At 52.5% G+C, this 26,757-nt stretch overlaps 1 protein-coding gene across 2 annotated transcripts in view; it reads right to left on the bottom strand.

Annotated features, from left to right (window-relative positions):
- TRABD2B (TraB domain containing 2B) overlaps positions 1-26,757 on the bottom strand; it is a 222,547-nt gene that overhangs the window by 34,209 nt on the left and 161,581 nt on the right. For both annotated transcript variants that reach the window (XM_006065080.4, XM_045166163.1), the window contains exon 3: positions 3,906-4,052. In XM_006065080.4, the coding sequence (XP_006065142.3) occupies positions 3,906-4,052 (147 nt within the window). The remainder of the gene's footprint in view (positions 1-3,905; positions 4,053-26,757) is intronic.

The raw sequence follows: 26,757 nt of genomic DNA, 5'->3' as shown, positions 1-26,757 counted from the left end.
TTATGGAGATTTACTTTTTAAAAAAGAACAAGAACCAGAAAGTCCAATGTCAATGTTGTGAAAAGGCTGGGTTAGCCATTCGGTTCCCTGAGCTGCCCAGCAGCTGGCTGATATTCTCTGCATGTTTCATGCTGATGGGCCCTGGCTCCATGCCAAGGATGAGGCCTGGCTGAATGGAAGCAAATTAATGATGTCCTTAGGTTTGTTGCGAGCCTTAAATCTCTTGCAACAAGTTCAAGTGCAGGACGTACGAAAAAATTTTAAAGAGGATGTACCAGGTCCCCAGGGCCTTAGAATGATGGATCCAAGGTGGAGTGATGAGTAGATGGGCCTGGCAGAACTGGAACAGGGTTGTGAGACTCCCCTGACTCTCAGCTAGGACTGGGTGGTTTAGAGGTAAGTGCTCAGGTCTGCTAATGTCACAACCTCATCCCTTCTCTTTACCTTGTCCATCCATAGACACCTTCTAAGAACTACCATGGGTCCAGCCCTCGGTCCACTTAGGAGGCCAGAGAAACCTCGGTCCAGAGAAACCTCAGACTGGGTCTGCTGCCCTGGATGAGGCTCATGGCCAGTGGGGGGATTAGAAGTTTGGGGGATGTGTGCTTTCAGAGGACAGTGAGTGATGTGGGAGCATGGACGAGGCCCCTAATAGGGTGGCCATGTGTCTTGGTTTGCCCAGGACAGTCCCGGTTAATGGCTAGGGTAGATTGCTGCATGCTAATTAATTATTCTGACTCAATTATATTTGACCTTTCACTCTCAAAAGTATCTGAATATGATAAAATATATCTACATCTAATGCAAGCTAGGGGGCTCAGAGAAGGCTTCCTAGTGGATTGCCCTGCTGATCTGGGACACTGGCAATGCTAGTGATCGGAGAGCGGCGGGAGGCCAGGGCCTCAGCCATTTCTGAAGGTGGGATGTGGGGTTAGGGGGATGAGGTGAAGCAGATCAAGAAGCAGACCAAGCCTGAGGTGTGCCTGGTCCCTGTCTGCCAGAGTTACCATCCTGGGCCCTGCATCAGTCCAGCCCCGGCCTCCAGAGGCTGCTCCAACAACCTCAGCACTGCAGCCAGAGGCAACTTTCTGACCACATTTCTGTCTGGCTTAAACACCCCAGGAAGTTGGCCCCTCAGTGAGCATTCTCACCCCTACATGGTCTGCCCTCTGCTTTCTGGTCATTCCTCAGGACCTCCCACCATCCTGAGCACTGGCCACGCAGCTGGCTCTGCTTGCCAGTCCCTGCCTTCATCTGCATCTGGCAGACTCCACTCCCAAGCCTGGTACTCAAGACTCTACTCTCACATCACCTTCTCCCTGAAGCCCTCCCCAGCTGCAGGTGATGACCGCTCCCCTCCAGCCCCTGGGTCCTGCAAGGCCTCTATCTGCAGAGCCCTTCTCTGTTAGCACATGGGCCCTGGATTTAGCGTGGATACCCTGACATCAGGCTTGTCTGTGTCTGGGGGCAGGGCTGCCTAGTCCCTTCCGTGAGGGCTAGACTCTGCTTGTGCTCCCTGGGTGCAGCCTGGGTTGCTGTTCTAATCTGGGTGGGCGAATCTACCTGTGCCCTCTCACCCACTTCAAGTATAGGCACTGTGAAGAGACCCTCTAAGGCAGTTCACCTGCCAGAGATGTGTCAGTGGTTCTGGGCACAGGTGCGAAGAAAATCTGAGCTTGTCACGCCTGGGGGTCACCCCACTCTTCCCTGTCTCAGTTGAGTGTTATGCTGTCTGTGGCCACAGCTCTGTCTTGCACATCCCTTGCCCCAGGTTCCCCTCAAGCATACAGCTCCCTGGCTGCCCAGGGCTCACCAGCCTCTGCCCAGCAGAGGATGCAGGGTCAGGCTCTATCATGGGGTGAGTGGCTGGTGATGCAACTGTGAGCCTTGTGCTGCCAAGGTTCTCCTCCTCCTCTCCTCCAGGAGCGAGAGTCAGAGCACCCGGAATCCCAGCCTCCTGTGCAGGGCCTCCGGATCCTCCCTCCTGCACTCTGTACCAAGCACAGCACACACCTGCGTTTGCCCTTGTGGCATTGCTCACTAATATTTGCTCTGTGCCACACCCTGTGCAGGGCAGCCTGACGAGAGTGGGCAAGACGCCCTTGCTCTAGTGGGGTCCCTGGTTATGCCTCTAGCCTAAACTCTCACCTCTCCTCCCACTCTCTCTTGCCTCCAGCTCACCAGGATGGTTTCCTCCACTGGCACATTCTTCCGCCTCCTGTCTGTGGCCAAGGCAGGTTTCCTCTCTGACCTTTCATCTTGCAAGAATGTTTCCATCTCTGCCCAGCCCTGCTCCACCCCTACCTCCAAGCCCACCTAAATCCCTGCTCCTGCCACGGGCTCCAAGGTCATCCTCCACTCTCCCCTGTAGCAAGGGTCATGCTTTGTGCCATCGCTTGTTGAATCTCCCCTTTTCTCTTAAGAGACCCCCAGCCCCCTGAAGGCAGCTATCTCTGGCTCCCTGCCATATCCCTTTCCATATCCCTGTGACTGGCATTTATAAATTATTTCTTTCATTCATCCAATATTTACTGAGTACTGTTCTGTGCCAGGCTTATTATCAGTGAATAAAACAGACCCCAATTCTTGCTCTCAGGGAGTTTATGCTGTAGTGGGAATGGACAGACAACAAATAATCACTGATCAATGAATCGAGATATGTAAGTGTGCGAGAAGATGATAAAAAGCCATGAAGGAAAAGTGGAGCAGAAGAAAGGCGACAGGTGGGGAGGTGGGAGGTAGGCTGCAATTCTAGACCAGGATGTTGGGCCTTCCTCACTGAGACGACAACATGTGAGTTTCTATCTTGAAGGCAGAGAGGTGGTGAGCTATGGTGATAGCTGGGGAAAGGCCTTTCCGGCAGAGCAAATAGCCAGTACAAAGACGAAGTGTGCAAGTGGGCTCATGGGTCAGCGGGGAGGCCCATGTAGATGGGGGAGGTGGAGGACATGGGGTGAAGGACACTTGGTCCATCACGGTGAAAGATCATGGAGCCATGCAGGTCATCACAGAGATTCTAGCTTTACCCTGAGAAAAATGGGGAGCAATTGCAGTGTCCTGAGCAGAGAGATGGCCTGTTCTGACTAATACAGCTGCCTCTTGAATGAATGGATTACTGAACACCAGATGCAGAAAGCACAGGGGACCTTGAGGTGCCCAGGAGAATATCTAAATCCTTCCAGGGCATCAGAGTGGTTTGGAAGAGATGACCCTAGACCACGGCCACGTGGGAGGAAACCCAGAGGGAGGAGGCTGAACAAAGGCGGAGCAGTGGGAAAGGGCAAGGTGGGGGGAGGGCTACAAGTGGCAGAGACCCTCAGAATGAGGCCTGTGTGGCAGGGCTCCTGGGCTGTGATGAGGTCCATGGAGGGTAGGGTACGGACGGGGGCCCTGACTGCCTACGAAGTATCTTAGAATTATCCCAAGGGAACAGACCTGGTGGAGCCATGCTCCGCTCCTTGACTCCCTCCTACCGTCTGGCCAGCCTGGGGTTAATCTTTGCTCTAGGACTCGAATCAAGGCAGAGCGCCCAGGACTGGACTCAAGCCCAAGCTCTGAGCACCTGTGAGCTTTCCCTTCCCTGGACTTTAATCTCCCCAGGTGCTGCATGGAGCCTGGGTGAGGGTTCCCTATCTTTACAGGGTAAGCTTCCAGGGTCTAGGTTCCAGAGCCACACACACCAGGCTCAAGCGGGGCTCTTGACAACATAACAACTAAGCGGTGTGGCCTTGAGCAAGTGTCTTCCCCTCCCTGAGCCTCAGTTTCCCATCTGTAGCAGGGATGCCAACAGCTCCTGCTTACCAGCTGCATCTGGCACACAGTAGGTGTCTAATAAACGCCTTCCTAGAAGCCTTGGTTATACTGGCGCCCTGGAAGCTGCCTGGGCCCGGGGAGAGGAGCCTCACCTGGGAGGTGTCGTGGTTGAAGATGACGGCGTTGAGGTCCCCACAGTTGTAGTGCTTGATGAGGTCCTCGGTGGTGTAGGGCGCCTGCAGGCTCCCAGCCCGCACGCTCTCGTGCTGCAGCAGAGTCTGGTTCAGGGCGAACAGCACCTGAGCAGAGGAGGACAGGAGTCAGCGCTGCACTCACGGCCCCTGGCTGAGTCCCCGATCCCTCAAGGGAGGGCCCTCCACCCGCTGGACTTTGGGGCCACAGGCCTGAAACAGGGTGTGTGAGAATGAGGGGGGCCTGACGTGAGCTGGTGCTGCTCGAATGCTCCACGGCCTTCGCTCTTCACTCCCTGGCCTCTCACCACACTCGGCCTGCTCCCGTCCCAGCCCTTTGCCCTCACTGGTCCCCACTCCTGCTCTGGGCATCGACTTGGCGAAGAAGGTGGCAAAGGGAATTCTAGTTGCATCAGGGTTTTGGAGCGATGGGCGAGTTTTTTCCTGACTCTTTTCTTCTGTGCTTAGAAAAGTTCTAGAAGAAGCACAAACTCATTTTGGAATCAAAAAGCACCCCAAACACAGCAAAACAAACAAATGAACCAGAAACCAGAAAGCTCATTAGATATCAAGGCCCAACCCAAATGCTACCTATTTCAGGAGCCATCCTTAAACCGGGCAGAGGGCTTAGGAGCCGGGACCTGAGTCAGATCCGTGTTGCCACTCAGCACGTGTTTCCTCCAGGCCCTCTGTGCTCTGGGCCACCATGCCAGGCCCTGGGGGCACAGCTGTGCCCAGCCAGACCGGATGGCATCAGGATCACTTGGAGTTACAGCCAGGCTGTGCATTTCTAACAGGCTTCCTGGGAACTTCTTTAGCAGTCTTATGGCTTCTGGCCTTTGAGCCCCATGGCTCTAAAGGAACAAGGTCTGCCAAGGCGTAAGGCCCTGAGAGATGATCTAAAATGTCTCATTTTAGGTGGGGAAATTGAGGCTCAGGAGGGGAAGGGGCATGCCCAATTCTGTATGGCTGGGACTAGAGCCAGCTCCACATATCTGTGCACCCAGACTCCTTTGGTCAACAAAAGGGAGTAGCTTGACCATAAAGCGGGTTATTGAACACAATGAGAGGGAAAAACAATTGCAAATCCTGTGTAAAGCATCAGGAGGTAATCTCAGGCCTCCTGTCTTTGTTGTTTTTTCAGCTCCAGTCTACCTGGCAGGGCACAGGCCCAGCTCATCCTGTCTGGAAACAGGGTCCACCCCAGCCTCTTGGTCCATGTTGATTCAGGCCCAGGCATCTCTCACTGCAACCCATGCTTTTTTGCAGAACCCCCTCCCTTTCCATTTATACCATATTCTTCTGCCACAGCTATCTTTTAAAAACACAAATCTGATTGACTTTAGTTTTCTCTTTTTTTGCTCAAAGTTTTCATGGATGCCTCCTGCCCTGAAGATAAAAGCCTAGCTTTTCACTGGAGCATGCATGGCAATGACTTGGCCCCTGCTGTGGTCAATGACCTTATTTCCAGCCCTGTGTCTCCCAATGCTCAGCTACTTAGCAATGTTCTGACTCTGTGCTTCGTACATGCTGTTCCCTGAGTATGAGAAACCTTCCACCTCTACTCTCTACTACTTATAGATCCAGACTTGATCTTTCAGGCTCTGCTTAGATGTCTCCTCCATGAAGATTCTCTGACCACTTGGGGGCTGGGTGAAGGCCTCCCCCTAAAGCTCTCATAGTCTCCCTGCGTGGTAGAATGACACAGTCATGGCTTCAAATCTTAACCTCTCCCTATATACATATAGTGGGCATGTTTGGTTGTGAGAGCTGGACTGTAAAGAAGGCAGAATGCCAAAGAATTGATGCCTTCCAACTGTGGTGCTGGAGAAGACTCCTGACAGTCCCCTGGACAGCAAGGAGATCAAACCAGTCAATCTTAAGGGAAATCAACCCTGAGTATTCACTGGAAGGACTGATGCTGAAGCTGAAGCTCTAGTATTTGGTCATCTGATGTGAACAGATGACTCATTGTTAAAGTACCTGATGCTGGGAAAGATTGAGGGTGTCAAGAAGGAGAAGAGGGTGTCAGAGGATGAGATGGCTGGATGGCATCACTGACGCAATGAACATGAAGTTGGGCAAACTCCAGGAGATGGTGAGGGACAGGGAAGCCTGGTGTGCTGCTGTCCATGGGGTCGCAGAGTCAGACACGACCGGGCAACTGAACAACAACAATATACATACACCTGGCCAGCGACCTCGGTAGCTCGCTCACATTCTGACTCTGGACTTGCTACGTGACAGATGGAGGCCAGCATCACAAGCCTCCATAGACGAATGGAGAAAACATTACGCACGCCCTGCTGCCGCTGCCTCGCACATGCCCACATTGTTTTGAGAACAGTCCACACTGGCCTGCTGGAGGGAGAGAGGCACGCAGGGCAGAGACCAACTGCTTCCATTGTTGTCCCATTAAGGTCGTCTTGGTCTGGCCAGCCAGCTCCCAGGCAAGCAAGTGAGCCCAGCTGAGCCCTCCTGCCTGCAGCTGGGCCCAGACATCTGAGCGAAGGCTTCACAGCACAGCTGTGCTGAGAGATGAGCGGCCCACCCTGCTTCCTCCAGCAGCGTGTGAACATCGGATTGTAACTACTATTTCACTACCTCTCTCCCCACTGAGGTTATGAGCCACTTGAAGATAGGAATTACATCTTATGTATTTTTGCATCGGCAGCACTCAACACTGTGTCTGGTAAAGGGAAGGTGTCACCCATCCTTTCTTTAGCACTTTGACACCTGCTGTGGTCAATTCATCATTCAAGGTTGCTCCGTAAATCCTTCACACTAGCCCCTAGAACTCTGGCATTCCATCCGCACTGGGGGCACGCGGCCACCACGTGCTTCCAGAACACCTAATCTGAACAGAAAACTCAGGCCATAAGTACACAAAGTCTGGGGAAAATACTGTCTTGGGCAACGGGACCAAGCTTGTGCTTGTGAGATCACCTCTGCCCATCCCCTCTTGCTTTTGTTTCCAGCGGGGCAGGGGAGCTGGGGTGCACGGAGCTTGACAGCACAGGCTACTCCCTCTAATAAGCCAGCTGGAGATGAGGTCAGGCCCCACCAGCCTACCTCTGGGCCTTCTCCGGGCCTCCAGGTTCTGGCTGTTCCCCTTGAAATCTGATCTGCAGCCACCTGGTGTGGGGTGTCGATGGCGGCTGGGTGGCTGGGGATGGATCACAGGAGGCAGTGGCCCTGTTGGCCCGGACATCGCTAAAGCAACAGGCACTTCCTCCCGCCCAGCACATGCCTGGGACGAAAGCGTCCATGTCGGGCTGGAGCGCGCTGCTCCTCTGGGGGGCTGGGACATACAGACTTCCTGTGGCCACACCCTGTGCTGCGCACACCTGCCCCTGATTCTCAGCGCCGGCACCGCCTGGCCTGTGCTGAGGTCATCGGCTCAGGTGCTCAGAAGACCTGGCTGGGGGGGAAATGGCCCCCCGGACCCTTTTCGACACACGGAGTCACTTCTGCAGACATGTGGCCTTCGTGGAGCTGGGAGGCGTTCTAGTGAATGAAGCACATCACAGTCTGTAGGGTGCTGAGAACAGTCCTGGCATGTAGTAAGTGTGGAATAAATGCTTGTCAAATACAACTTGGAAGAAAAGAGTTAGGCCTAAATATTCCTGGATTGGAGCTGGAAGGTCCCTTAGGGTCCAGTGGTTTCTCAAACCTTTTGTAGCCATGGAATCCTTTCCTATTGTTCTTGTTTTCCAAAGAAACCTTGCCCGGAACTCAAAATGTGCAGTGGATAGGAATGAAAATTCCCTGATTGATGTAAAGGAAGCAGGCTAGTGGCTGCCTGAAGTCTCACTGGCTCAGTGACCCCTGTGACAAGCACCTAGTGCTTCTCTGTGGAACCCGCAGGTGCCCTGGAGCCTCGTTTGAAAACCACTGATCGCTTCCTATGCCCTCTTCATATGGAAGAGGAGAAAGGACAGGGGTGCAGAGCAGGCAGGGTGAAGCTTGCCCAAGGCCACACGGTGAGCTGGGGGCACAGTGGGCTCACTATTCCTCAACCCCCAACTGAGGACCCTTTGCTGCGCCCCGGACCATGTCCGGGGCTGGATTTCCAGGTGGCTACTGGCACAGTCCACATTCATCCCATGTACCTTGCCAGATCCATTTTCTTTCAGAGCCTTGAAAAACTACCAGAAACAGGCAGGGAGCATTTGTTATTAACATATTAGAGATAAATCACTGCAATCAGACCATTCAAGAAGCACCCCTAGGGTGGCACAGTTGAGGAGTGATGAGACTGGGGCTGAAACCCAAGCCTGTCATTCCAGACTCCCCTCAACCCCCACCACAGACCCCCGAGCTCCCCTTGGTCTTGGCACTTATCCCACTGAAGTGTCCATTTCAGGTAATTCCCTGTTCCCTGTCTAGACGGAGAGCTTGGGGTGGGTGGGGAGCCTGCCTCTTTGGTCACAGCTGAAGAGCAGACAGTCAAGAACTACTTCAGAGAGTAGGATGCTGACCCGAATCCCATGCATGACCTTTCCCCACCATTCCCTGTCTTGTACCCAATCCTCTGCAATTTGAAACTCGGTCCTCATCTATTTATCACTGGATAAGTACATTTATTGAGCACTTATCATGTGTCAGGAACCCTCTAAGCCCATATTAACTTATCTAACCTTTACAACAATTCTGAGACAGGTCTAGTATTAACTCCATTTAATAGACTGGAAAAAAAAATGAAGCAAAGAGATAGCGAGTAACTCTGAAGGTGACAAAGCTGGAGAAGGCATGGCAGATGCACTGGGGCCCAGCCCTGGACCCCGTCACCTCAATGCACCACTGCCCTTGGGGCTTCCCCCTGCTCTCCCTGGGGAAGAGCTAGCAGGGCAGTCCTTATTCACAGATGGGAAACCAAAGAAGCAGAGGGGAAGGGGACACAAGGTCGCTTGTCTTGTAAAGCACAGATGTGGGCTATGAAATTTACTTTTGTCTGGCTCCCACAGGTTCCCACAACCAGGGCTTCAAAGTAATACGTGCTTCTTCATGAACAATCCTGGCACTTCCAACAGACATAGGGAAGCTACACTCATTGGGTCATTCAACAAGCATTTACTTTCTGATTTTCTGCAGGCATCTGGGATGGTTGGATTAATTGGACTTGGTTACCACCCACAGGGAGCTCCTTTTAGAGGCAGATAACACCTCACTGGCCATTACCATGGAGCATAGTTGGTAAGTGGGGCCTACAAGGCCCAGCGCACGGGCATGAATCAGTGCCCTGCCCTGCTTCCTGCTTCCTTGTCATTCATCCCGAATCCCCAGGCCTGGCCCAGCTCAGACTCCCAGGCTTCGATGCCTTCTGCTCCCGGCCACTTTAGAATAACAAACCCTCCTCGCCTGTAGCCCTGGTGGCCAACTCTAGGATAATGTTTATGATAAGCCTTTGACATGAAATAACAAACATGGGGTGAAGGCAAGAGCCACCTCACTCCCTTGGATTGCCGGGTATGGAGGCCTGGCCACCAAGAGCCCCGAGGGTCCCAGCACCCCCCTCAGTGGTGCCTGCAGGCTGCGAGCTGGTCCACAGCGTCTGCTGAGCGCAGGCCCGGAATTTAAACACATCTTCAAACACGGGCTTCAGATGGAGGGAGGGAGGCAGGCGCCAGGAGGGTGGGGACAGGTTTATTGTTGCAGATTAGTCTAGTAAACAGTCCTAGAGGGGCTGGAAGGGTGAACACCACCACCTGTGTTCACTTGTTGGCCCTGCAGCGTCATGGTGAAGAGAAGGAAGGACCCGCTTTGTTAGGAAGGTGTTTGACACAGGCCTGGCTCTCAGGCTGGGGCTGCCACTTCTCACGCACCCCGAAGCACAGGGAAATCACAGCCAAGGCCCCAGCCCACTCAGTGGTGCTGACGGAGCAGCTAGCATGGGCCACACACTGTTCTAGGTCGGGGGATTTAGTCAGGGACAAAACAGACCTAAATCCTGCTTTCTCTGCTGGGGAAGAAAAGGAGAAAAATAAAATAACTGGCAGAATGTTAATATTTAGTGAGTTAAAGACACAACAATGGTTCCATTTAACTGAAAGTTCAGACCCACTGCCCCCTGTCACTTTGGGCTCCTCGTGCGTCTTAATCAACAGGCAAAGAAGGGAGTTACTGTGTGGGCTGGGGGACTGGTCCTGAGGACCGGGGGAATCGGACTGCTTTTCCACAACAGAGGTGAGGATGAGCATGTCCCCCGGGCAGGAGATCCCTTAGGGCATCCAGGCCCTGTGGGTAACTAATGTTGATGGGAAACGACAATGACCCAATGCAGGCAGGACGTCTAATGGCCCAGACCCTCCAGGAATGAAGGTTTGGGTCATCCCACCAGGTGAAGAACCACGACCAGCTGAGAAGCTTGCAGAAGGCAAAGGGAATGGGTAGCGGTGGTGCTAACAGATGAAGGCAGTTATAAATGCCAGCTTCGACCACATGACCAGTTCCAGAAACAAGGACTGTCCTGGAGTATTTCATTAATTTGTTAAGAATGTGTGTGTGTGTATAAAGTCTTTGTTTTCTTCTCTCTCTTCTTTTTCTTTTCTTCTCTCCCATCATGGTAACAGAAGACATGTTGACTTTGTGGTTAAATATTGTTAACTCAAGAACTTTAAGTATCAATTCAAGTTAAGGTACATCAAGAAGAGTAAATAACTTCCACGCAAAGATTTTGCATCCTCTTTGGGAGAAGGCATGAGTGTGCTTTGGTTGTATGTAGAATTGTTGTATCATGTTAGGATAAATGAGGCTTTGTTATTATTTATTTGGAGATTAGGTACCCTTTTAAGGAGATACTGTATGAATGCCAACTTGACAAGGGGGGAACTTGTGATGGTTAATTTTGCCAACTTGATTGAAATTGATTGGCATGACGGGTTCCATGGGCCGCGATAAGGATGTTGAGAAACTATCCTACACCATAATCCTTCCAGAGAATGGATTGTTATTCCCATACGACACTTGAAGAAGCCGAGGCCTTGAGGCTGGTGAAAGCACTAGCCTGAGGTCTCACACCGAAGAACTGGAGCTGGTAATCAAACTCAGCTCCGGCTGACAGGTCCTGGACCTGACTCCCAGGCTGCTTCCAGCTAACTAGACAGACGAGTAGGGACCAGCCTGTGAGGCCCAAGTTCTGAGCAGTCAGCTGGGAAGGAAGAGGTCTGCTAGGACCTCAGCCATGGGGCCCGCTCAGAGCTGGCACATGAGGAGAGGAAAGAGGTCACCTGGCCCAGGAACCCCACCTGGAACGTGGCCTCCTGCTCTGTTTCTGCTCTTTGCCCCCCCTGATGGAAACTTACTCGACTCCTCTCTCATGCTGAACTCTTCTTCTCAGCCTCAGGGCCTGCCCCTTGCTCCCGCTTCTGCCTGGAACCCTCTTTCACCCAGCAGCTTCCAGTCCCCTTTCACTTGGTTGCAGAGGCTCCTGTCTCAGGAGGACTGTCCTGGGCAGGGCCGGGTGAGTTCCCTGCTTAGTGCCCCCGAAGCACTGGCACTTTCTGAACCATTGCACTCCCCCTACTTCATTGCTTTTTTTTTTAGTTTGTTTATTAATTTTTGGCTGCACTGGGTCTTCATTGCTGTGTGCGGGCTTTCTCTAGATGCAGAGAGTGGGGGCTACTCGCTAGTTGCAGCACGTGGACTTCTCAGTGCGGTGGTCTCTGTGTAGAGAGCAGGCTCTAGGTACATGGGCTTCAGTATGCAGCATGGGCTCAGTAGTTGTGGCCTGCTCACTCTAGGGGGCACGGATTTTAGTAGTTGCAGCGCAGGGGCTCATTAGCTGTGGTTCGCAGGCCTTAGAGTATGCAGGCTTCAGCAGTTGTGGCTCTTGGGCTCTAGAGCACAGGCTCAGCAGTTGTGCACACAGGCTCAGTGTGCACAGGCCTGTGCAGTGTGCTCTGCGGCCTGTGGAATCTTTCCAGACCAGGGATTGAACCTGTGTCCCCTGCATTGGCAGGCGGATTCTTTGTGCCACCAGGGAAGTCCTGTCATTGCTATTTAACGCTCATTCTTCCTGCTCGGTGGTGAATGCTCCAAGGGCAGGCAAATCGCCTTTCTTGGTCTTGGCTATTTCCCCAGCAAAGCGCACACAGCCTGACGCTTACATAGTAGATGCTTGAGAAATACTTGTAGAAAGAGTGAATGGATGCATGCATGAAAAGCTGGACCACTCATCCCAGGACCCCACCCTGAGCAGCTCCCTGCTGGGACCCCATACCCCTAGGGCACAGAGGTGGCAGCTGAGCCCCTGGACCCTGGGCCACGTGTCTGTCAGCACCGATGTGGGTTGGGGTGAAGGGCAGCTCTGCCTTGCAGGAAGGTTTCTCCAGCCTGGGGGAGATTTCCTCAAAGGTTAGAGCTTGCCCGACTCTAACTGAGATTTATTTATTTATTCTCCTTGCTCCATCGGCAGGACCAAAGCAGCGCTGACAACTTCCCTGCTTCCTTCTCAGTACATTGAGTCCCCTGGCCCCCAGCACAGAATCCTGTCTCCTGACACTGTGCCACTGAGCAGCAGGCCTCCAAATAAACACAAGGCTTTCTGGAGCCGGGGACTGGCTCTGGGCTGCCAGATAGGACCAGAGCTCCCATCGTCATCTGAATCTCCACTATAAAGCCCTGAGTAAGTCATTTTCCTTCCCTGGGCCTTGGTTTACCCACCTGCAAAAAGGACCCATTCACACATTCACTGAATAAATATTTATTGCGCACTTAAGTACCAGATACTGTTCCACACCCTGGAGGGACAACAGTAAAGAGCAAATAGAGATCCTTGTCCTAATGGAACTTTCATTCCAGTAGCAGGAAGCTGACAATATACAAGAACAACTAGCAAAATATCTGTGTTAGGGAGTGAATGTAGCTAACAAGAAAATAAGGCAAGGAAGATAGTGTGTGTGTATGTGTATGTGTATGTGTTTGTGTGTTGGGGGATGACATTTTACATGAGATGCCCAGGAAAGGCACAATGAGAAGTGACATTTGAGAAGAGGTCTGAAGGAGAGGAGGGGACTATCAGGTCATGGGAGTATCTGAGAGATGGAAGGGTTTTCTGGGCAGAGGGAAGAACAAGTACAAAGGCCCTGAGGCAGAAATGAGACTGATGGGTGTGAGGAACAGGAAGAGGCCAGCATGGCTGGACAGGAGTGGGCAAGGGGGAGCTAGTCGATGAGATCTGTCTCAGGCAGAGACCCCACAGAAAACATGGTGCACTGCCAGTGAAGTGAGCTCCAATGAAGTAAGTTCAACTGACTGGGTAACTGAAGAGCATTGGATGATGGGAATATCCACAGAGGTGTGGACCGGGGATGGTGGAGCACTGAGGAACAGCAGCAATGGGAAGTTTTCCTGCCCTTGAGCCTTAATGGGAAAGCGGGGGTCAGAGACCTGAAACCAGCCAGAGCCACAGCCGTCAAAGGGGACGACTGCTGTTGTTCCATAGTCTGGACCATGGTGGCTGGTAGGAAGGAGGAAGTGGGTGGCGGCAAGAAATATCCCAACTTTCCTCCCCTCCTGCCAGTTCATCCTCTGCCTATGCTTCTTATTGAAACCAGGATAAGACAGGCCAAGTGTCAGCTCCGGGCTCAGAGCATGCAGAGCAGAGGGTTGATCTGGAGAGGCAAGGGGATTCCCAGCACATGGGCAGAAAGGTGGGGAGCACATCCTGTGGGGTCTGTGGGCCCTGAAGGCCTCTGGCTTTCCCCGAGGGGAATGGAAACTCCCAGAGAGGCCGAGCAGAGGTAGCTGCATGGGATCTGGGGAGACGGCGTGAAGCAAGGAGATGAGGCTGAAGATGAAGGTGGAAGTGCTGAGCACGCTCCTTCCTCCCCTCCCCATACATACCCTGTCCCCAACCCCAGCCACAACCCAAGAACTTGGACTTGTCTTCTAGTGCAGGCGTTCTCCGCTCTGTGGACGCCCACCGGTTAGACCTCGGTGGAGCGGCCACATCCTCTGTCTGCCCTGCAGTGTGGGCTGGCGGGCTCTCTGTGCTTTCCTGGGCCGGCCGCGGAGGCTGACTCACCCTCGCTTTCTTTCCTTCTTTTCTCTGAATGCCTCATTTCTCCACCCAAAGACCACCCTTCAAGATCCCAGCATTCCTCTTCTGTCCTTCAAGTCATGCCAGGAAATGCTCATAAATCCGGAGCCACCCACAGGAGGAGATTAGCATTCTGCTGGTAGGGAGGCTGATAGCTAGGCTGCGGATCAGGCTGGGGTGGGCGGTGGGGACAGGCCTGGAGCCTTGGGGTCTTCAGGAAGGGAGTGTGCATGGGAGTCTGCTCTAGGGGACGACAGAGGGGTCCCTTGGTTTCTGGTTTTAGGCACAAGTAAGCCCAAGGGAGGCTAAAGACCTAGATTCTGTTGCTACAGGCTCTGAACCCAGAGTAGGCGTTGGCCCACTTTCTGGTCACAGGGTTTCCCTCTGAAACACGAGGGTGTGGGAGTATCCAGCTCTGCCTGCCATGTTCTATGAAGCCAACGTTTTAGGACAGTGACACTCCACTATCTTATGACTTAAACTGTCTATGGTTCTAGGCACTTGACATAAGAAAGTTCATTTATTCTTTGTAACAGTCCTGTGAGGCCAACATTATTGACTCCATTTTACAGACGGGGAAACCAAGGCACAGAGAAATAAGTAACATCACATGCAACCCCACTGTTAGGGTTACATGACCCCAGTGACCTCAGCCTCGGCTGTGCCTAGGCTCAGCACTCCCTGACCCCAGCATTGACTGCCTGTCACGAACTATTTTTGCTCCCCAGTAACTACTTCAGATCTCCTAAGTTGAATACACACCATGAATGGAGGGAAAAAATACAAATGTATCAGGATCCTCTAGGGCTGCCTATTTTCAGTTATAAACTTTTGAGGAACTTCAAAGTGGTGGAGGAGGTGGACAGAGAAACAGGTAATTATAAAACACAGGGATAAGTTACTGATAAAAAGAAAACAGGGACCTTTGGGTCTCAGAGAGGGTTTGTGATGCACCCTGGGAGTTGGTGAAGGAATCAGGCTTTAAGCTGGACTGTCCAGGATAAGTAGGGTTTGGAGAAAAGTGTATTCAAGGTAGAGGGGCTGGGAAATGCATGACATGTTTTAAGACATGTCAAGAGTTAGGCCAGGAGGGGACACAGTGGTGAAAAGCCTTTAGTCTCAGGCCAAGGGCTCTGCATTCCACCCAGCCCTTCCCTGCTGGATGTTCAGACAGTGGGCTGGTCACCTGTGGAGGAAAAAATGGGTGGGGAACCACAGATGGGCAGATTGAGACCCTTAGAGGGACAACGGCCTATGCGGCAGGCAATCAGTTTGCGGTGGCCATGGTTACCACCATCATAATTATTATTGTGAAGCAGCTGCATCCATTGGTTGGCAGCATGTCATTTTTATTTTTCCTGCTGTCTCAGACCTGCCTGCTGACACAGCTGCCTAGACTTCAAAAGGCAAGTCTCCATTTTCATTTGCAAAATCAGTATGAAATTCCTAGAGGGCTTGTCTAATTCCTTCTGGTCTGACCACACAGCAATTACCAATTTGCAAGGACGGGGGGAGCCTCCGGGGCCCGCCAGCAGGGAGGGGACCTCTGTTCTGCCTTGGGCCTGGGCAGCGGCCAGGGAGGACGGGTTTGGGGTGGGCAGTTCCAGGTGGCCTGGGGTGGGAGGTGGGGGGCTGGCTCCGTGAGCACTCGGTGCTGATGAGTGAAATCGTTTCTCCACTAAGTCACAGGCTACAAGTGTTCAGAGACCAACCACACAGAGCAGCAGAAGGGGCAGGGCTCTGACCCTGACTCAAATCTGGGTCCTGGTACATTCAGGCTGTGTGAAGTTGCCATTCTTTGGGCGGTGTACTGCCGTAAGAACATGGGCCAGACCCTTTTCCTCTCCAGGTCTCAGCTGACCATCTGCCAAGTGGGGAGAATAATATTCGTTCTCCCTGTCTAGGGAGCTAGCACCCTAAAAACCTTGGAAAACATTACTGTTCTTTAGGGCATTTTAAGAAGCTTCTGCTCCCTTAGGAGCAGTGGGGTGGCTCTGGGTACAGGGGGAAGGGAGGAGCCAATGTAAATGGATTGATTCCTATTCAACCCTCAATGATCACTATGGATTTGTACCAGGCCTGGTGATGGGGCCATGGAACCATATCAGCACCATTTCTATCCTCAAGGAGCTCAGGGTCAAGGATGGGGTAGAGTAAGGCTGGAGGTACCCAAGGAAGGCTTGCAACCCTAATGTCACTCGTGAAGCTGGGCACAGGGATGGACACAGTGCTGTGGGAGCCCAGCTGGAAGGTGGGGTGGGGGTGCTCATCCAGCCAGGGGAGGACCGCACACGGGACTCATAGAAGAGGTGCTTCGTGGTAGGAGCACACATCTGCCACACAGAGGAGAAAGAAGAGGAATTCCAGGCAGTGTCAATGTCCATGCAAAGGCTAGGTGAGGCTGGCAAGTTCAGGGGAGTGCCGATGATCTCCTGGGCTGAGTATAGCATGTGTGGCTGGTGAAGGGCATGAGCCGGGACCAGAGCAGGGAGACGGGATGAGATCTGAAACTCAGACTTTATCTGAAGGACCACAGGAAGCCCTGGAAGTTATAAAGCAGGGAACGACCACTCAGATTTTTAATTTAGAAGCTGCCCTCTGGCTGCTTCACTGAGAAAGGATCTGAGGAGCCCAGGCCATGGGAAGGAGACAGTCTTAGACCTCTTCGGGCTGGGAGAGGTGAGAAGGCCCCACCCGGGCCGGGGGGCTTTGGGGATGAACCGAGGAAATGAAGGCAGGCTAGAATTCCAATGCCTTCCTGGCTTGGATGATCTAGCAGCCTACAACTTAGGGCCTGGAGTCTCTCCCCTTGCTTACCACTGGTACCTCTCCCCTGTCCCAAATTTGGGGCCGGGTCCTTACCTTCTCTTCCATTTCAGGAAGCCTTAGTCACACTTGGGGAAGTAGTTGGATGAAGAGGAGCAGGCTCAGAATGGCAAGAAGGAAAGAAGACAGCGTGGGACTGGCATGGGACTTGCAGCCTTGACGGCCCAGGGGATTAACAATCTTGCAAGAGTACATCAAAGGTGACAGCTGCATAGAACCTGGCCTCACAGACAAAACTAAAATACTGTCCCCAATTCTCCCGCTTTTCGCTGGTTTAGTCACAGGGGGCACTTCTTGGCAGCAAGACAGCGGGGGACTCTGGCTCTACCAAGAGAATGTCAGGTGGGGGAGGATCCTTAGTTCCTCCATGGGATCTCATTGTCAAAAGAGGACGTTGTGGCCCAGAGAGGGCAGGAAGGTGCCCAGGGCCACACAGCAATCAGAAGGATGAAAACTAAGACAGGAATGAGGCTTTACTTGGGCAGCTCGGGTGTCCTAGGCCCCCTTATCCTTTTCTTCTCCCCACCACAGAAAAGGAAAATGTTTTTTAGACCCAGGCAAAAGAATGTGAAGCTGAAATCCGAGCCTTGGGTCTTGGGAAAAGAATACAGAGAAGTCAGACATATTCTACAAGAGCAGAGATCTGCTTACCCTGCAGACAGGAAATACTCAGGGCTGTCCAAGGCCTCCTTCTGCGCAGGTCAGACTTGGGAGGGCAGGCCGAGTGTGAGCTGATGGGAATAGGAAAGTGCTAGGTAAAGGGCCAGTCCACCGTGGGCAGTTCCTTAGCTGTAACCTTCTCTTGGGGCCTCAGGCCCAGGCTGGCATAGTCCACTGCCTAGCCTGGATCTGTTGCCTGGGCCCTGCCAGATCAGGGGCAGGGGTTCTTGCTGGCTCCCACCTGTCTACACTCACACCCTTCCTGCCCCATCTGGAAGCTTACCACCTCTAAGAAGGAATCCCTTCAACTCCAGTCTTTGTTTGTCTTCTCTTTTGGGTGCTTCTGCAATTGAGAAGGGCAGCAAAGGACCAGAGTTTCTTTTTGCCTTGCAGGGTCTGGGGCTCTAAGAGTCTGTGGGTTCTGTAAGGATATGCGTGTGCACGTGTGTGTGAAAGAGATGGAGACAGAGATAGATAGACAGCTGAGAGATTCCGGACAGGAGCATGGACTGTCCTGTGTACTATCCACACCATTAAAAGCCTAACCACAGACTTACGTTCACCCATGTATCAAACAACAAACATCCCATCTAGGCCAGGTGCTGTGCAGGAGACCCAGAAAGACTCAAATAAATGTGATTTAGTTTTGCTCCTTGCTGACACCAAGGGGTCCCATCAACCATTCTCCGTGGTCAGTCAGGCTGGCCCGCTGAGGTTCTCTGTGGTCTGGCCCCTACCATGTTTGGGTCTGCACCCTCATTCCCCTTCACTCTCTTCTTTTAGTTTTACTTCCATTTGCTGTCAGAGGGCACTGCACAGGAAGACCTTGAGCTCGAGCCTCAGGGTCTGGACTGTTCGTGGTACCCTGAGTATCCCTAACCTGATGCATGCTCATTGGGTCTAACAGGAAAGGGGATGCTATGTATGGTCATGATCTTTAAAAAACATAAATGAGGCCAGGGCACTCCTGGGCTTAAATCCTCATGGCTCTGCTCTGCTCGAGGAATAACCATGAACTTATTCAACACGCCTCTCAGCTCTGCTTGGCAGGCCCTGCCTGCCTCCTCAGATTTACCACGCTTCCTGCCCTCCTTGCTCTGTGTTTTCAGCATGCTGCCTTGACAGGTTTTATTTGAATGTGTTCTTTTGTTCCCACCTCAGCCCCTTTGCACACGCTGGTCCTTCTGTCATGCGTGCCATTCCCATCTCTGCTCTCTTTTTTGCCCCATTAACTCCTATTTATATTTGTTAGTGGTTTAAGCATCACCTCCTGAAAACATCTTCCCTGATGCCCAGATCAGTTCAGGGTCCCCATTCAAGTCTCTGCTATACCCGGCATCTTTCTTCAGTATGCTCATAATAGTCTGCCTTCATATATTGACATATATAATCATTTAATGTCTGCTTGGAAGTGAATGTGTTAGTCACTCAGTCACATCCTACTCTGCTACCCCATGGACTGTAGCCTGCCAGGCTCCTCCGTCCATGAGATTCTCCAGGCAAGAGTATTGGAATGGGTGGCCAGTCCCTTCTCCAAGGGATCTTCCCAACCCAGGGATCAAACCCAGGTCTCCTGCATTACACGCAGATTCTTTACCATCTGAGCCACCAGGGAAGCATACTTTTGACTTCCTTTGATTAACCATTTGTTCAATGCCTGACACTGTACAAAGTTCTTTCATTTAAGCTCCCAACAACCCTCTGAAGTAGTTACCATTTTTATCACATTTTACGGATGACACAAAGGAGGCACAGAGTTGCTAAGCGATTTGCCTGAGGTCCTACAACCAGAAAGCAGTGGATGAATCAAGACAATCTGGCCATTTTAGCCACAGGCCAATCTTATTGCTTATTGCTTATCTGCTTATTGCTGTGGAGACACGACAGGGGTGGGGACCGTGTCTGCTACGCTCATCCTCACATCCTCATACCTAGTCTTAGGCCTACCACTGGCAGCCACACCATTAAAGGGAAGGATGGAAGGACAGACTGGAATGCCCACTGTTGGAAAGATCTCCAGGAACAACCTTCAGAGGCCACGTCTGCCCTGCCTCCTGGCTCCTGACTGGGGAGAGTAGTGTTCAAAACCAGTAAGTGTGAATGCTCTGTGGTGACCTAAATGGGAACAAGACCCAGGAGAGAGGGGATATATGTAAACATATAGCTAATTCACTTTGCTTTACAGCAGAAACTAAACCCAACATTGTAAAGCAACTATACGCCAATAAAAACTACTTAAAAAAAAAAAGAAAATCCTATTGATTGTTCAAAAGTTGATATTTTACAGGTTTCTATGTCTAGTCACAATCCAATAAAATTAGGAATAAATAATAAAAGTTGATCTAGAAAAAAAAAACATAGTAAGTATACTTTTGTAAAAAAGATGGAGCATGCAGAGAATGCAGACATGGAGCCAGAGCTGGGCAAAAGCCCAAATGTGGACCAGAGCCTCGGGGTTTACTGAGGGGCCTCAGAAATTGTGCAGCCCAGGGCTTCTCAGCTGCAGGGTTTCTTTTCAAAGTCGGTTCAGCCCAGGCGCCTGCCACATCTTCCCAGGGACACGCTGCAGGTCCAGGCTTGTCTGTGCAGTGGCAGAGGCTTGTCTCTGCCTGCAGGCAAGGCTATCGCAGGGCCGAGATGTGGACCATGGAAAGGGCATTCCTTCTACAGTCCTGATGTCTGCCTCCTGAAAGCTTTGTCTCCTGCTGGAGGAGCCAACCTGCTTCTGAGACTGGCATCTGTTCTGGAGATGAGGTTCCAATCCCTTTACTGGACATGAAGCGGGCCCCTCACCGCCCTCTCCCTCAGCCGCACCCAGGCTCCAACATCAGGAACAGGCCTGGGCGGTCAGTAAGCCTGGGAGGCTTCCCCCCAGCTCCCCGGCCCCCCTTTGAAGGGGATCAGGTTCCCCCACAAACATAATTGAACAAAAATATGAGAGAGAAAAGGTCTTTGTTCTCCCATTTACAGCGTCAGAAAATATGTAACAAATTAGCCGTTTATGAGGCAAGAGAACGGGGCCATGCGCTGCGGCCAGGAGGTGCGGCCGCCACACAAGGGGGCCTTTCAGCAAGCCGAGCGCGGGGGGCAGCCAAACCAGGAAGGACGGCTCACTGGGTCTGGCACTGGTGGGGCAGATGGAGGCCCCACCTGACCCCTAGCTTGGACTGGGTGAAGCCTGGCGAGTGGACACAGGGCGCCAACCAGGCAATGAAGAATGGGGCCCTAGGAAGGACTGGGCAGTGGTGAGGGGAAGTGGGGACCTCAGGAAGCCTGGCTTCCCCACCCACCTCTGATCGGCTCCCCAGAGTGACCCTGATGACCTCCCCCGTGCTGGGGACTTGCTTCTCCATCCCTAACAGGGGAGCCTGGGCTATGCTTTTGCAGCTCATGTCTACCTACAGAAAAGCCTGGTGATGGCTTCCCTGCTGGTTCCTCTGAACCTCAGAACTGGGGAGGTGGCTCTTGGCATTACATAGGATTTTTCTCTCAACTATTTTTGATTTTTCTTTCAGGGTATGATCAAAAATTCCAGCTGAAACACTGACAGAGGATATCACTAAGGTCAAGAGGAACCAGTGAGGGGATGGTTGGCTGAGCAGGAAGCTGCCCCCTCAGAGGGACGATGGGGAGAGCGTTTCTTCTTTTTTTTGAGTATTTATTTATTTTATTTGTCTGCTCTGGGTTTTAGTTGCGGCACGTGGGATATTTCAACTGCGGCACAAGAACTCACAGTTATGGTGTGTAGGATCTAAGTTTCCTGACCAGGGATCGAACTTGGATTCCCTGCATTGGGAGCATGGAGTCTTAGCCACTGGAGCACCACAGAAATCTTAAGAGAGCACGTCTTTCTTCAACCTTGTCCTGGCCATTATTTGCTTTACCAGCATGTCCAGAGGAGCAAGAGGTGGGCTGAGAGCATTTGGAAGGGGCTCCTTGGGGCTATCCTGCTTGGTGATTCTCAGAGCTCGAGATTTCGCACGGTCTACTTGTCCCTCTGTGGTCCCGAAGCCCTGAGACCTCAGCAGTTCACTTGTGTTCTATGGTGCTGGCAACTCACGGCTTGGTATTACTGATTCTGCAGTGACCGTGTGTTCCTGGGGCTTGTGTTTCCCCATGCCCTTCACGCTGCTGCAGGGCTAGCGCGTGGCAGGCCAGTAAATGTCCTGCAGTCACTCAGGGCTGGGGTCTCCCCTGCGGCAGCTGGGTCATGGATTCATGGAGTCACGGTGTCTGTGCTCACACTGGCACGCACTTTCCTCTCGTCGCACAGGGGCAGGAGGCCCACGACAGCCCCAAGCCTCTGAGAGCACAAGCTAGTGAGATCATGGGTCCATGCCAGTCTGGGGTAAGGAATTCCCGCGGAAAGCAGGGTGCTGGGCTTCGGCATGAATATCCTGAGTGTTTCGTTTGCAGTCACAAACACATCGCTTTCCTGGACCTGATTTTATTTATTTTGATTGGATCTTAACAGTTCTTTACAAGGTTGAAACCGAAGCCGCCTGAGGTCCCTGGGAGACTTGCTAAAACTTCAACTGCACCCAGTTTAGCAGAGCAACTTGAAAGTCAATCAGTGGTGAGGGACAATTTGCCTCATTATTTCCAGCCCTGGAATTTGGCAGCAGACGGAATTCTAGGCCTGGCGTGGACGCGGCGCAGGGCGATGAACACAGCAGGGTCTGTCGCCCCTGGCTGTGTTTGAGTAGGGTCTGGGGCCAGTTGGGCTGATAGTCCCTCTGAGGGTGGGTGGTGCCAGGAAGGATCTCCTACTTGGGGAAACAAGGGCAAGAAGCCCCTCAGACCCCAGGTTCAAGGTTGCTGCTCCAAACCTGTGTGGATCAGTCCTGTAGGTACAGGATTCTGAACCCCTATGTGGGCTGAGCCCTGGCTGGGCTCTGAAGAAGCACAGATGGAACCGGACATAGCTGCTATTCTCCGTAAAGCAGCCGGCAGACACTGGGGCAAAATCTTACAGAAGAGAGCAAAGGGCCCTGGGAATGCCCAGGAAGGAACACCAGGGGCTGACGCCTTGTCCATTAGGCCTCCTTTTCTCTGTGAGGTCCACGCTGACCCCAACCTCTGTGTGGTCCCCACCCCTCTCCCCACCTCCACTTCGTAAGCACTCATTCGCCACTTTCTAACACACGATGCTAGTCACTCACTTATCACATTCCCTCCCACTAGAAGGTAAAACACTCAGTATATGTTCGGCATGTGAATGAATAATTAAACCTGGTGGCTTTTTAATACCAGTGACCATTCCCGGGACCTCCATTGCAAGCCCAGTGCCCCAAGCCTCCATCCCTTCAGCAGCAGGGTGCCAGTGCTGGGGAGAAGGGAAAGTGGGGCTCACATACCATCACACACAACTGCTCAGAGAGGAGCAGGGGTCTGTCCAAGGTCACACAATGCAGGAGACCTCAGGATGTGCTGGTGGATCCTTCTGCTCCCTGGTCAACCAGGGAGGGCCTGGCCCACTGCAAGCTCACCAGGAAAGAGCCTGTGTAAGAAAGGAGGACCAGAAGCCCTTGGCAAGGCCAGCAGCAGTGGATCCCACCTTGCTTCCAGCCATCCTGCCCTCCCTCCTGGCATGAGAATAACAGCAGTCAATGGATACCATTTATCAGGTACTGAGAAATTTGTACATGTACACACTTTATAAAATCTCAAGTCTCTTGTCAATCCTAGAATAATGAATATTTCAGTTTGAAAAAACAACAAAACTAAGGCTCAGGGAGGGCAAACACATTGTCAAGGTCACACAGGGCGTGCTCTTTCCTTGCTCCGGGTGCTTGTGGTGCCTCGTCTGGCCTCTCTTCCCCATCCCTCCTTTTCTCCTGCAGGAGGTCCCCAGATAAGCCCAGGTTCTCCCCCTCCGCTGACAGGGGTCAGTGTGTGAGAAGATCCAGGGCAACCCTTTCACACGACGGTGCTAATTGCTAATCGCAGGCAGTAAGGGAGTCGGGAGGCTCCCGGCAAGTGCCGTTCTGTGTGAGGCTGTGCTGCGGAGCCTCCAGAGGCTGGCAGGGGAGGACGCTCTGGGTTTGAGTTACGGCAAATCAGGTCACCTCTCTGAGTCATCATCCCTGTCCTCCTCTGGAAAGGCGAAAGAAGAAAGCCCAGGGCTGTTGGAGGAGTCGTGGGGGACCCGTGGGAACCTGATTGTGCAGAGGACTCGGCTCTGGGAGCAGGAACCATGGCTCTGACTCTCAGAACTGGAAGGACCCCGCCTGTCTCCCCGGCTTGGGGATCCTTGCAGTGTCAATGTCTGGCAGGCACGAGGTGGGGTGGGTACCATGCCTCTGGGGAAGACTAGGGGTTCTTGAGCAGCTGTACCCCATCCCAGGCCACTACAACTTCTAGAAAGTGCTTTTCCCACTGAACCAGACCCTGCCCACCATCTCAGTCCAGCCTGCCGGCCCCTAGAACCAGTCTGTGCTCTGTGACCTGGGGAAGGCCGCAGAGATTTGAGGCAGCAAACACCCCGCGCGCATGCAACCCACCTCCTCCATGGAGACGCCCAGCTCGAGATCCTGTCTCCTCTGGGCCAGCATGAACTGCAGACCCCCCAACCCAGGCACTTATCTCCTCTGGCCAGCATGAACTGCAGACCCCCCAACCCAGGCACTTGCTCTGTACACCCTCCAGGCTGTCAGCATCTCATCCAGAAGCAGACATTTGAGGAAGAAGACATTCTACATAGGTTGGAAAAGTGAGGTGCTGCCGATTAACTCTCAGCTTACCCGAAAATGTCATTAACCTCACTGCCCAACCCCAGCGCGGGGCAATCTGGTCTCTCTCAGACCTTCACACAGAGACGTGCTCATGCGAGCACACACACACACACACACGTGTGTGTGTGTGTACATTCCCACTCACATACATACTCCACAACACACCAGGAAATCCTGCACAAATTCTCCCGTAGACACACCTACATGTACACAGGTCCCCAGACATAGACACAGACACACACACAGTCACACTTAATTATACACACACTCATTGTCACAGTCTCAGACACATGGTCACAACACACACCTACACACTTAAACACAATCATACACACATTCATACTCACTGTCTCACATACACACACAGTCAGACACACATTCATACTGTCTCTCACAGACACAGTCACACACAGTCACACACACACACGGTCAGGCACACACACTCCTCAGGGGAGATCCTGCTTGACCCTAGGCCCGACTCACCTGCTATGCTCTTCCTGCCCCCTACACACCTGTGGGCTTGCCCTGGGATAAAATCTCTCTGCTCTGGGGATCTATGATCCCAGAACAAGGCCACTGCTCAGGCAAAGTGAAACATGAGGACCTCAGCTCAGCTATCTTCGGCTCTAATAGACCCCTTCTGGTACACCTCCCACTGACATACTCATCGCAGTCAAGGATGCAGGGAGGGGACATTCACCCTACTGTAGAAGTAGGACAAACTCCTACTCACTCAGTGACCTTGGGCAGGTGCCTGGATCTCTCCAGGGCATTTCCTCATCTGTAAAATGGGGACATCTTTCTTGCAGGATTGCTGTGAAAGTTAGAGATAATGTACATACCACACTTTTTGTTTAATTCTTTTAATTTCCTTAACCACCTTATGAGATGGGTGCTATTATTACCACCATTTTAAGATAAGGAAATTGAGGCACATGGAATTTAAATAGCAGGCATGCTTGTGATCATCGGGCTTCCCAGGTAGCTCGGTGGTAAAGAATCCACCTGCAATGCAGGAGATGTGAGTTCCATCCCTGGTTTAGGAAGATCCCTTGAAGAAGGAAATGGCAACCCACTCCAGTATTCTTGCCCAGGAAATCCCATGGACAGAGGAGCTTGGCGGGTTACAGTCCATGGGGTTGCAAAAGAATAGGACACGACTCTTTCTTGGACTAAAGGCACTGAAAATCTCATCTCTGACTTCAATTCCAAGTGGGAATGTTTGCTGCCTCAGTAGGGTAAGGTCAGGGTCACTGCCTGGGGCAGGAGATTTTGGACTATAGGGAGAGGCCTCAGATGCCCTGCCTGACCTCCCTGACCCGGATCATGGGCCTCTGCTTGCATTCCTCTTGTGACAGGGGGCTCACTAAAACCTAGGGCTTCAGGGAGGACAGGCCTCTGGTGGGCATGCTTGGTTCTTGGGTGTGTGTTTGCTGGTACAGAGGGAGCAGGGGTGCTGCTGGTCTGGGAGGAGAGAACAGTGTGACGGGTGAGGCCTCCAGCCCAGCTGAAGCAGCATCAAAGCTGCAGAGACCAGTGAAGGTCTTCCCTCTAGCCGAATCCTCTGGGTTTTCACTGGGTTGGATGGAGGCCTAGAACCAAAGCTGCTGAGTTCCTGTTCAGAATTTCTTCCTCTGGGAAGCCATGTAAAGGGTGAGATCGGAGGGGCTCCATGAGTCACCCCACTTACAGAAGGGCTCCCCAGAGCTGAACGAAACAGCACACTGCTCCCTCTTGGGAGGGTGGCTAGTGTCATGCGGGCAGCTCCCTGGGCTGGCCCCCGGGTGGGTAAGTCCTGTCCTGGGGCCTGGTTCCTGCTGCTGGCCCCGGGAAGGTTACTGGCAACTCTCTCGTCCTTCCTGTGCCTGCATTTCCTCATCTGTAAAGTGGAGGCTGTTAAACTGACTCCCAGGGTCACTATGAGGGTCAGTGACACACAGGAAATCAGCCGGCACAGGGCTTAGGAGAGGACCCTGGTCAAGGACCATGAGGAAGAGGCTTGCCCACAGGGTCTGCTGTAACTGGGAGAAACAGGGTTCCAGGACTGGTCATTCTTGGTCCTCTTCCCTCGCTCCTTCTGTCCATCTGCCCAGGCAGGCGGCCTCCTTAGGCAACACAGATCTGTTAGGTCTAAATCCTGCCAACACCACAGAGGCAGGGCTGGTGGGGGGGCCTCTAGTGATAAGGGTTATTAGCTCTCCCTCAACATTCTGCAAATTCAGTCCTAGACTGAACCTACTGACCATCCCCACTGGTGGGGGCTGGGGGGCGATATGCTCTCTAGTTCATGATCTCAGTCATTACAGGATCCTATGTGTGGACAGGATTGTCTCCCCATTTCACAGGTGAGGAAACTGAGGCCCAAAGAAATGCAGCCACTCACCCAGGCATACAGCTCACCTAGTAGGTAGGGGACGTGGCACTTAAACTCATATCCAAAACTCATGTCCAAAGTCCACGTCCTATCTGCTCCCCCCTCAAACTTGCTGGAAGCAAGGATGACAGCAAAGGGCTGTGTGGCAGAGGGGTCTCTGACACTAAGAGGGCTGGA

This window comes from Bubalus bubalis, chromosome 6, assembly GCF_019923935.1.
Source record: "Bubalus bubalis isolate 160015118507 breed Murrah chromosome 6, NDDB_SH_1, whole genome shotgun sequence".
In the NCBI taxonomy this organism is placed as follows: Eukaryota; Metazoa; Chordata; class Mammalia; order Artiodactyla; family Bovidae; genus Bubalus; species Bubalus bubalis.
This window is presented reverse-complemented; position numbering and strand designations above follow the sequence as displayed.